Consider the following 12,341-nt stretch of genomic DNA (forward strand, 5'->3'; position numbering starts at 1 on the left):
CTGCCAAATTGGGCCAAATCTCCTCCAAATTGAATCAGCAACTGAAACTTTGCACAGACCTAATTGCTTTATGATGGGGAGATGCTGTTGTCCAGCACACAGCTAGAGCTTCACTGCATAACTAAGAAGGAGAAAGCAGGGACAAACCAACAGTTGAAACAGCTTAAATATTTAAAAAGACTTTGGGAAACAAGTTTCCCATTAAGCTTACATCATAGTGTGAGACGTTCTCATTAAAAGGGGGGGGTAGTAAAACTGCAATTTTGATGTACAAAATCTGAAAGCACTTAGCATTCTTAGCTTGCATTACTGCAAAGTAGCAGTTACTCCTTTCTGCAGACAGCAAAGGAGGTGACATATGCCTGTCTCCTGTTTTAGAATCAACAAGCTTTTCTATTCCCCCTTCTTTTGAGGGTCAGTTGTGAGACAACATGGCTAAACAACTTTCCAGACAATTACCTTGATTCTAGAGCTGGGGTTCAACATGATATATTTGATAGATCCCTGGATGTTCTCAGTCCATGACACTAGCCAGGTCACTTTGTTATCATGCCGGACTTCCTTCCATTTGTGCCCTGGAGGTGGTGGAGGAACCTTGGAATCTCTGCACAGGAAGGAAAAGCAAGAAGAGAAAAAGGAACACAGTCTTAAGAAGTCCAAAGTAATACAATATAAATGAGCAGCAGTGGACAATGAAAAGCAGTACACAAGTCTCTTGCCCTTCAGTAGTTTGGGTAACTGCCCGTTCCCACAGTACATGACACAAACTAAAAGCCATCAGAAGTTTCACTGCTATGCTCTACCTCTTCAAGAATTATCCCGTTAGTCACTGTTCTAAGAGATAATATTGGGTAGTCTACCGTTCTGATTTGGGGATGTTCTTGCAGTTACAGCATGGGAGTGGAAAAAAGCTAGAGGACCTAAACATAGGTCTATTACCTCTTAGGCCACAAACTGAAGTGCGGTGGAACAGTTGTATACTTAAGAAGTTGTGCACTTCAACACTTGGCAGTACCATTAATGGGTCTGGCCTTAAATAAACAGTGCATACATTTTATCAAGGCTGTTCATCAAGACAGATATGCTGACGGAGGTATACGGATGAACTGTGAGAAAGTTTCTACAAACTTACTTGCATTATACCTCTTTTTCCAACTATTTAAGCTGCTCTAATAAAAGATCTCAGATTCACCCAAAGAACCTTGTCTGCCCATGTTGTTAGATCAACATGGCTACAACCTGCACCCCTCTCACCTCCAAAACTAGTAATGCTAAGATACCCAACACATGACCTTTAAGTATTTTGGTGCCAAATCTAATTACGCACGACCAAAAAAAAAAAAAAGTTATCTAGGAAGAATATAAGGTACAAAGCATCCTGTGCTCACTTGCTGCAATTAATGACGATGTCTTCTGGCATGATCCGTCTCTTCAGCATGCCCATCTTGGGATGGTTGCCACGCCCTCTGAAGAGGCCTGGGGGCTCAATTTTGAAGTTGGCAATCCTTTCCTTATGGTTATCCATGACGCAATAGCCATATTCTTTCAATAACCTCTCATTCTCCTCTTTAATTTTCTAGGAAGACCCAAAGTCAGGAGATTACAAGCCACTCAATGTTTTGTTCAAATGTTAAGACTAAAAGGTCAAAATTACTTGTATTCTGGTCATGGCTAGACTCCATTGTGTTACACGCCATACAAACCTTGAGTAAAAGCAGCCTTTGCCCAACAGATCATAGGCATAATCTACATGTAAACCACCAGACAAAACACTTTGTAACATCTACAACCCACTAGAACTTTGAGGGAAATAGGTTTGAGCAGCTGAAACAGTTTCCTGACATCAACTCCCCCATTCATCTGTCTGCAGACCACAACAAGCCAATAACTTAACAAGACTGCTTGTTAAGCTTAACCCAGCGCACATTTTAAGAGCTCTTGATTGACTGCACTTAACAAAACATGTTGCTTAAAGAAAGGGAATTCCTATTGTTCAGGTCCTAACACCATGAGATGAAAAGTTATGAAGAAATCAATGCATCCTTAATTAAGCTGCATGCTCTCCCACTAATGTCACTGATGATCCACCAACTGAGACCTGACAAAAAAGCCATTTCTACTCCATTAGTAATAGCACAGACAGAGGAAACTAACCAATAAAAGTCAGCAAAGTGAGGCAGACTTTTTCACTGGGAACCTCTGAATGCTGACACCATGGGGTTTGGTGCTATTGGGAAAGATATTTCCCCACAATTAGCAGACCTCTGAAGTAGTGTTAGATTGGAGTTCCATTATCAAAGACACTACACAGGAGCAAGTTTAAGATGGTCAGATAAGCCTTTTGTTCTTACTGAAGTGGCCCTGAGGAAATACAGGGCTACCTGCTTCTAAGAAACTTCATCTTAACTATATACCACAATGCAAGAGGAGTGTGATCAGAGACATTCAGTTAAGGAGAAAAGCGCAGTAGGTGGCAATTCCTTACTCAAATTTTATCCTGAGATATTACTCATACAGACGTGTTAAAGGAAGCAAATGACACCAAAAAATCTAAGAGATGCTCAAAGGGAACAAAAACCCAGCGCCTTCAACACCATGGCAAAGTCACCACGAACCCTTGAACTGTGAGACAACTGTTTCAGATAACTCCTTCAGTATTACAGGGGAGCATAAGTTATATAGAAGAGTCATACGTGGATGAACACATCAAAAAGTTTTCTACAGTTCCTTAGAGTACCTGTTTCTCTTCCTTGGACATCTGTTTCCTAGCTTCTCCTTGAGCTTTGAAATACTGGCTCATGTGGGTGAAGTCACACTTGCTGAGGTTGCTAATAGTACTCTTCTCTTCTGCAGTCATCTCCTTGAAGGGAAAAGGCAAAGCTTTTAAGCCTTCTTACATGCAAAAAATATTTGCCCCTCCCAGCCCTGTAAAGCAACACAGAACAGGTACTGACAATAAATACAGATTGTCAACTGCTATGAAAGAGCTCCAATTTCTATCAAGTGCTATGTATAGAGAAGGTTAGAGAGAAAGGGATGAATGAAGAGAACTTCTGATGCATAGAATTAAGACAGCCTGATCTCTGTAAACATTGCATAATAGTGTGCATTTTATTACACAGTAACCTTTTCAAGTTGTTGAGATAACTGGGGGAAGAGAGGCTGCCTAAGCAACTTTTGTCAATGGATCTAATTCGATCTTTTGGCATGCTTACATTGGTTGAGATGATGAAGCTCCTGCTTGGTAGGTCCCTGGAAGGGGCTTGTCTCCAACATAAAGATTATGATGGCTCTTCGGTGATGTACGCAATGATCAACTCAGCCATGCCTGTGATGTGGCATGATGGGTAAGTTTGCCTTGGAAAAGGTCGACCCTTGTTTGAGAACATATTTATCAGCAGGCCCTTCCTGGTAAACTATGTACAAGCTGGAAGCTCCAAAGCTAAATCTGAGGCTGCCCTTGGTCCTCTGCCACTCACACTAGAGTTTTTGGGCACAGAGTCAGAGTAGTCCCTATTCACTTCCTAGCCCTCGGAAGACAATAGCAGCTTTGGCAGACATCCAAGTCCAGGATTGCATACCTTTCTCCAGTCTTTAAAAAAGTTTTTCCTGAAGATTTCCTTTGTAGTGTACTCATGATCAAGCATTTTTGCAAAGAATGTGGCAACTTCTTCTGCTTTGGGGCTCAGCTTCATGACTTTACCTACAAAAGAGGAGTTTTTAAAAGTAAGCCAAAGAACTGGAGACACAGCGATGCTCGTCCCCTCATGTCAATCTACTTTTCCCACCCATGCAAGGTTTAAGGCATGCAGGAAGTCTCTAGCCAGTACTGGCCTTCTATGGAGGTATAATACACAACCAGAATAGCTACGCTGCATTCAGAGAGGACTTTTTTTCTGCAGACAAGTAATCCCTAAATAGGCACTGAGGCTTGGTGGGAAAAAAAATGAGTTTGATTTCCATTAAATGGTTCTAATCTAATCAGGAAGTTACCCTGAAATCTAAAAGTAGCAAGCAAGAAGTAACAAGCAATTTAATGTTAGACAGTCCTGAAACAGATACAGTGGGAAGAAGGGACAACTCCTTGCAGCAAACCACTAGCCAAGAGATAACATTTTCAAAGGTGTGCAAATCCCAGTTGACAGGAACGGTGCTGGCGAGAAGGGAAAACTATTGGCTTCTATTCAATCCTCTCTTTTCCCTTTCCACCATATTTAACAAGCCTGCAGACAAAGAAATCATTTTCTCTCATTCCCTCTTCCCCAAAAGATCTCTCTCAATTGCACTTCTAAGGATAAGCAGTTATTTCTAGCTAGGAATGAGGCAACCTCATCTGCTGAGAAACATGCCGATAGTGTCCTTATATTGGCTGGCAGGCGATACCAAACATTCACCTCTCGCTTTCATCACAGGAAAGCATGCCAAACCTCTATTAACCAAGAGAATGAGAGACTAAGGTAACATGGGAATGTACTTTCCAAGTCAAACTCAAAAGCTAGTCATATTTAAGAGACCAACTGATTTTTCAATGAATGGGGAGGTCAGATTTCATCTTGGCCACCAGACTGCTGAGAGGAAGGAGGACCTCTGATGGTTTGAGGGACAAGCTGCTGCAGCAAAGCTGCAGATTCAACACTTAGCCCTTCAGTCCCAGACTGCACTCCTGATGACATGAGGCTTCAGTATTTCCTAGGAAGGATTTCATATCTCTCTCATGTGTATAACTAGTAGGGCTGCGCGATCCGCTTCAACTTCTGTTTTGATGGAACAGTGTTTCATTTAGTTTTGAAACCACCGTTCTGTTTCATTTCGTCAAAACTGTTTTGCTGTTTCAACGCTTCACCCACAGGCAGTAACAGGGAAGCACAAAACTGCCTTTAACTTCATCATCCGAATCAGGCTAGAAATGACACTTGCAGAGATGGTATCTGAGGGCATGCAGCCTGCCAAGTTTCAAAGAGATGGGTGTAGAGGTTTTTGGGAAACTGCACCTTGGGGTGCTGACAAACAACACTGTCATTTGCAGGCAGCCTCCTGTCATCCGGCACGGAGGTCCAGGGGGCCCGCATGGCTGGGAGGGCTGTGCCAGACTCCTTCCATAGCTAGGAAAATTGGTGCACTGGATTCCTTTCCAGCACTGGGAAGAATGGTGCTGCTGCCAGTCGCAGGTGGCAAGACTAGCCTCCTGTGATCTAACAGGCAGACTGGGGGCCTGCACCCCCAGGAGGAGTCCAGAACAGCCCCCATAGCCCTCCTGGGGGCGCAGGCAGGCCCCTGATCTGCCTGCCAGATCACAGGAGGTGGCTGCTGCTGGCTGGGGCCAGCAGCAACACCAATCTTCCCACCGCTGGGTGTGAGCTGTGCTCTGCACTGGTCCCAGATGGCAGCAGCAGCCTCCTGTGACCCGGCAGGCAGATCAGGGCCCTGCCCACACCTCTGGGAGGAGTCCGGTAGAGCCCTGCAGCCCTCCCGGGGGTGCGGGCAGGTCCCCAGTCTGCCTGCTGGATCACAGGAGGCTCCTTCTGCCACCTGAGAGACTGGTGCTGGGCACAGCCCACACCCAGCGCCGGAGAGGCTGGTGCTGCTGCCGGCAGGCTGACTAGGAGCTCACACCCCCGGGAGGGCTGTGGGACTCTGCCAGACTCCTCCCAGGGGTATGGGCAGGCCCAAATCTGCTTGCCGGATCACAGGAGGCTGCTGCTGCCAGCTGGGACCCATGGTGAGTGCAGCCCACACCCAGCACTGAACAGACTGGTGCTACTCCTGGCCCCAGCCAGCAGCAACAGCATGCTGTCATCTGGCGCACAGATCTGGGGGCTGGTGTCCTCTGGGAAGGCTGGGGGCTGTGCCAGAATCCTCCCGGGGGCCGCAGCCCCCCTCACCTGTGCGGGATGACAAAAGGCTGATGCTGCCGGCTGGGACCGGTGCTGAAGCCGAGCCCGAATTCGAAACTCGAGATGCTTCAAGTGACCTTGTTTCGTTTCGAAGCTGTTTTGAAGGCTTTTGTTTCATTTCGATTTTGCTGTTTTGAGCTCAAAACGCTTTGAAACAGCTTCAAAACGAAACACCCAGTGAAATTTCGTGCAGCCCTAAAAATTAGTAGCAAGGCATATTTAAGGTGCTGACAGCCTTGTGAAGAGTCTGTGCTTCAGTGTTTTTCCCCCAATTAACTGTTTTCTCTCATAAGCCAATGCTAAAACTACTACTACCACCACCAACTATAACTAGCTATTGAGAAAGTAGAATATAGACCTTTTATTTACTGTGTCTAAAAAAAAAAAAAAGTTGGCCATGTGTAGACATTAAAGAAACAGTAAAAAAATCAGCCTTCTTTTTGTATCTTGTTTAGACTTGGGTAAACCCAACATGCGCGAGAACAGACAACACTAAAAACTAAGTTACTAAGAGGACTGCTGCTAGTTTACTTGTCACAGAAAACACTGACAGTTTACTTGCACAGAAAAGGCCACATGTAATAGGTTTTCACTCCTGTTACTAGGGAAAGACTACAGGGAAGAGCCACAGGGATCGGTCCCTTTAACGTGAAGACTTTTCAAACTAGAGGGGATGAAGAGGGGAGATGCAGCTGTGGGTAAGCTGCAGACCTACCTCTCCTGGAGACTATTCCCTGGTAAGGAGGACCACCTGACTAGCTGGGATTTGGGAACCAGAGATGGAGAAGGGCCTGGAGTCATGAAAACAGATCCCAGCCACTGGGGGGAGGGCGAGAGAGAGACAGACACTTGGCAGTGGTGCCACGTCCGAATGCCCTCAAGGGGGAGACACCCCAGAAGCTGGCTAGCCGTGCCCTGGGATACATGGAGAACGGACCTACAGATGTGTGGATTGCTGTAGCGCTAAGCTCTGTGTGTTTTTTTCCCCATTGTATCTTTTGGGCCAAAGATTTATGTTTGGGACTCTGTTTGGTGGCTCAGAGGGCAGGACAGTTAGTAGAAAGAACCCAAATTCTTTGTTGTTAACCAGTGGAATGGACATGGCTATAAGGGGCTACATCTGGAAGTCATGCAACAGGGAACTGAGATGAGGGACTCTGCTGTAACTGACCCTTTGCACTTTGTGAGTGCTTGTTGTGAGGCCCTAGTCCTGCCAAGGTGAGCAGAGACCAAAAGCCCACTGACCTAGCTCAGGGGGCGATTAGCCTGCAGAGCCAGGTGTGCTGGATTCAAGACCCAGAAGGGGGACAATAATTAAGACAAGTGGGCAGGGCAGGGTGGGATCTTGCAGTCAGCAAGGCTAACGACCTGGAAGGAGGGCCTGGACTCAACTAATGACAGTGACAACACAGATGAGGATGAAGCAGAGATGCCTGGCTTTAAATCCACCCCACCCTCTCTGGGATGAAGTAACCTCTTCAAATTATTTAACACTGAGACGGTGACAGGTGACTGGAAAAGGAGTGTGGAGCCAAGAAGGGATGGAAACTTGAGGGTCACTTGCCAGTAGCAGCCTGTAACACCCTCAAACAGAGAGACTGCAAAAGGAAAAGGTGTCTGGGCTGAAAAACAGATCATTAAAAAGTGATCAGGGTTTAAGGGTTAATACTATTAAGAGTGCTCAAAAGCTACCTATAGGTTGGGGGTAACCCCACTTACGCTGTACTACCAACTTTGGAAACACAGCTGGGGAAACCAGATCTGCTTGAATTGCATTTCACTCCTTAATTTTCCTTCTCTCAAAGGCTTGGGAAAGTTTCCAATAAAGGAAGTGCATCTTCAAAGACCATGGAAGATATCCAGAGCTCTGGACATGTTACTTGGCTTATAAAGCAAAGAGCAACTAGTAAGCTGCTTTGGCTTTAAAAGCTAATTTACAGATTCTGGTGCTGCAAGTGACTGGGGAGCTCTAACAATAGCTCAGGCAATAATTACAGACATCTTATCAGATGGAAGCAGGCATTCTGTTGTAAAAGGAGGACTAGGAAAGGGAGAGACTCCTCTATTCAGTCTGGTAGCCTAGCAGCTGGCAGACCAAGTGTGGAAGGATTATTTAAGTCTACAAGCAATACTGGGGTAATCTCTAAATTGGACAATGCCTTGTGCACAGAGAGGATGATGTTGAGTGGCTCTCTTAATAGCTGGCTCGTGAATTAGATACCTCATTTTTGAAGACTTCAGTGCAACTTGGACATGCAAATAAATGTGTTATTAATTAACAGAAGAATCCTGCAGTTATTTAAAAATTTAAAGCCCACAATATTGCCAGGGAACAGCCCAATCTCTGAAGGGAACAGCCTCTGAAGCAGTTCCAGGAACAGATGTCCCTTCAGTCAAAAATTCAATTTTCATCCACTGAAAAGCCTTTGCCTTCCACTTAATCCAATCCCTGGTTAATTTGGTCCTCCATTTAATATGATCAAACCTGCTGGAACCCAATCACTTGTATTAAAATAATGTTGGCCTTTTATTCTGATCACTTCAAGCAGGTGTTATTGAAAAATTTAATAAATGGGCTATAGAAAATTGCAATTTAATTAATAACGAGAGAGAGAGAGAGAGAGAGAGAGAGAGACCAACACGGGGAATAAACAGAGTGCCTGAGGAAGACCAGTGACGAAGATGCATAGCTACAATCACAGGCTGCACTGGTTAGATATTGTCCTTGCCAGTGCAAAACATTGTCAGGTGCATCTGAGTTGTGATGTGCATCAAAAGGAGAATAAGCACACTTGTTTAATTCATTCTAAACCAAAGAATCCTGTAGACTTTTCATTGTTTCTAAGAACTTTGTTCCTCTAATGGAATTCGCTTTAGAGGCAAATAATTAAATCAAATCACCACCTCACTCTTCCCTCCCTCAAAAGAACCACCAACGCCTAATAAAAATGCTACTTTCTTTTCCCAATGGAACCCCTAGTGACCCACCATCATAGTAAAACTTGACGTTTTCAGGCAGAGGTTCATATGGAGGAGCAAACACAGGACCTTTGTGCTCTAGGAATTTCCATTTAATGCCCTCAGGATAGCGCTCTTCCTCCCACCTTTAAAAGAGGAGACAGACATTAGTTGATACCAGCTCGTCACCCTGTAGCCATCCATCCACTGACTACTTAGATACGACGTTGCATAAAACACGAAGCAATCACTGCACTTCTTTTCAGATTTTGGAGAAAGCAGTATAAACAAACTCTGAACAGCAAATACACCATCCTCTTTTTCCGTATGGTAGTCTCTACACGCAAATTAACATTGTGGATCAAACTTGCCCTGCTATCATGCCAGAGAATTATCAGTTGGTTGAAGCATCTTGATGTCTACCTTGCTGGGGTCATCTGACCCCAGCACTCTTTCCTGTCCAAGTGCAGGGGGGCTGGACTCAATGTTTTTGTAAGGTCCCTTCCAGCCCCTAACATCTATGAATCTATGAAGCAGAGATGATGTTAACCTGCCATATAGCTTCACCAAAGGTCTTGAATGCATGTTTGAAAAAGCCTGGTTCTTGGCCAAAGGAAAGCACAGGTTGCCAGACTGGTGCAGGCTTCTTTACTACAAAAAGGTAGTTAAAGCCCTGAATTACCACCAAGTCTGGGACCTCTTCTTAGCACAAACAAACAGTGGCAAATGCAACCCTTTCTGAGGTGGAAAGGTGTCCTATTAGAGGCAGAGAGACTGTCATCCTCATCATCAGTTGCTGATTCCAGCCTCTCACTGGGTCTGGCAGTACCATAGCTCCTGAAATAACAGTTTCACTTCTGACCTAAGGAAACCCAGGTGTCTGGAAAGAGAAGCAAGTGCTAATGACACTTTGCTGATAGCACTGCTTTTTTTTTTTTTTTTTTTTTTTTTTTGCACAAAGAAAAGGTTATCTGAGGCAAGGCAAAGGATAAGGACAGAGGTGCCCTAAAGCACTTTGTGCTCAAGTATGTGACAGTGGCTTGCAGTCAGTAATTACGTATCACAATATTGGCCAAGTAGGTATAAATACCCTCATCTTGCAAATGAATAAACTGAGGCAGAGAGGATGGGAGATTCTTCTAAATTAGACAGCTGAGTCAATGATACAACTAGAAAAATAAAACCTAAGAAGTTCCAAAATTCTGAGCCTCAATCTTATGCTCAATCCACCACATCACATTTCTGCAGGCATTTGCTCCAGTCCTTCATTACGATGGCAATAAAGTCATTGTTACGTGCCATCCACACAGGATCTCCTGCTGAGAAAACAGTCTACTGCACCTTCGTATTTAAGCTGTGGGAGGGAGGGGCACCATTATCCTGTCATAATGTTCGATCTCTTAATTACCCAGCCAATTTGTTGAACAGAAAAAAGCCAGGTTTCCCCATGCTACTCCTGATTCCCACAGTCCCAGCCTCCTACTCATTTCACACTGAGGAGCATCTCCAGCTGGGTGAAGACGTACATGTACTGGGAGCAACACAGGAAATGTTGTGCACAAATAAATGCTGGTTACTACAGTTCTAATTAGATAACAGGATCACTGTACAAAAGATAGGCATTATATAAATAGAGAGAGGGGCTGCTGCTCCTTGAAGGAGCCTAAAATTGTATGAACAGAGGCCGTGCTGAAAAGCAGTTGTAGTCAGAGAAGAGAGCAGCATTCATTTGAGATGCAGTTAACAGCTACTGGTCAGACAACACTGCCTTGGCCCAGAAAACCTGAGGGCTAATCTTTACTTCAGGCAATGCAGGGAAATCTAAACAAAACAGGTAGAGCCTCAGGTGTTGAGATCTCAACAAAAGGGAACGCAATGTGCTAAGTTGACCATAGGGAGGTATGACCCTGTATTGCAAGGAGATTTCAGTATGTCTAGCCTGAAGTGTCAGCCATTCAGAAATTCCTTCAGACATTCAGAAATTGGGTGAACGCTTTTCACCCAAGGAAGAGCAGTAGGAAAAGTTGGATTTTTTTGAGAATGCCATGCGTACTGGTTCCCAAAGCTGTCCTCTTCAGGATCAGGTACAAATGGCAACCTGACCGATTCAGATCTCTCAAGCAGAAAAATTCCTCAGATAATTAGAGCCATTCCAGTAATAAAGAATTCCAGAGCAGTTTACAGAAGCTATGTTTTTATCCATACAAGGAGGACACACTCAAGAAACTGAGATGGGTCATGGGGTATTTTAGCTCAGATATACAAAAACAACTACAATGCAAACTGGGAGTAGATCCCCTATTGCACAAGTGCTGGACTGTGCAACACAAACATCTTTGATGTCTCCCACATATGACTCTTGAAAAAGGAGCTTAAACAAGATAAAAGGCAATGGCAATGCCTAGGAATATCTAGTATCCCATCATAGCAAGGACTAAAATGCTCAAAGCATCCAGTGCTGCAGGAAGCAGCACAAAGAATTCAGACTTCCAGAAAACTGACTAGGATGGAACACAAAATGCCCCGAGGAGATGAGCGTTCTCTAACATGGAGATGAAATCCAGCACAGAAAAGACGCACTATAAAAAGCTGCAGAGGGACTCAGGGAACATCAGCAGAAGGACATTCTTACCAACTGCCTGGTTTTGCAAAACTGCTGAATGAAACTGCATTTGAAAACATGTCAGCACAATCTGCAGAGCTCTGGCAGAGAATACCTGGAATTCAGCTGCCAGGACAGGCAAGGGGAGAATTCTATGGTCTTCCAGTAGAATGCTGGCTAGGATAAAAGGGAGTCATGATGACAAAACATAAGGATACAGAAACCAGTCAGGAAGCTTTGTTTAAGACAAAGCCAGGGAGACTTTGGCAGAGATGGAACTGGGACTAGCTTTCCGGATCAAAGACAACAAGAAGTCCTTTTTTAAATACATAGGGGGCAAGAAAAAGGTTCCGGCTAATGTGGGGCTCCTGCAGGACATGCTAGGAAATTTGGTCGTTACACCAGACGACAAAGCCAACGTATTTAACTATTTCTTTGCCTCCATTTTCCTGAGCAGAGACTGGAACAGTCACCCCCCCCTCTGGGCCCCTTTTAGATCCCAGGGGAGGTACACCTAGGCCAAGGGTTAGTAAGGAACTAGTTAGGGAACTTCTGGAAGGACTGGATGTATTCAAGTCAGCTGGTCCAGACCATCTCCACCCTCGAGTACTAAGGGAATTGGCTGATGTCATTGCGGGACCCCTAGTACGGCTTTACGAGCACTCATGGTGCTCTGGTGTGGTGCCAGAGGACTGGAAGAGAGCCAATGTGGTTCCCATCTTCAAAAAGGGAAGGAAGGAGGACCCGGGAAATTATAAGCCAGTTAGTCTTACCTCGATCCTGGGCAAGCTTTTTGAGAAAATTATTCTGGCGCATATCCACAAGGGGCCAGCAGGGGAGATTATGCTTAGGGGCAATCAACACGGGTTCATTAGTGGCAGGTCCTG

At 44.8% G+C, this 12,341-nt stretch overlaps 1 protein-coding gene across 1 annotated transcript in view; it reads right to left on the reverse strand.

Moving 5' to 3' along the window:
• TOP1 (topoisomerase (DNA) I) overlaps positions 1-12,341 on the reverse strand; it is a 46,163-nt gene that overhangs the window by 13,260 nt on the left and 20,562 nt on the right. The window contains exons 7-11 of the mRNA XM_019539652.1: positions 8,883-8,998; positions 3,582-3,703; positions 2,738-2,860; positions 1,389-1,576; positions 460-604 (exon numbers count right to left, since the gene is read on the reverse strand). Of these exons, the coding sequence (XP_019395197.1) occupies positions 460-604; positions 1,389-1,576; positions 2,738-2,860; positions 3,582-3,703; positions 8,883-8,998 (694 nt within the window). The remainder of the gene's footprint in view (positions 1-459; positions 605-1,388; positions 1,577-2,737; positions 2,861-3,581; positions 3,704-8,882; positions 8,999-12,341) is intronic.

The sequence above is a fragment of the Crocodylus porosus genome, unplaced genomic scaffold (assembly GCF_001723895.1).
Source record: "Crocodylus porosus isolate Cpor-Errol unplaced genomic scaffold, CroPor_comp1, whole genome shotgun sequence".
Lineage (NCBI taxonomy): Eukaryota > Metazoa > Chordata > Crocodylia > Crocodylidae > Crocodylus > Crocodylus porosus.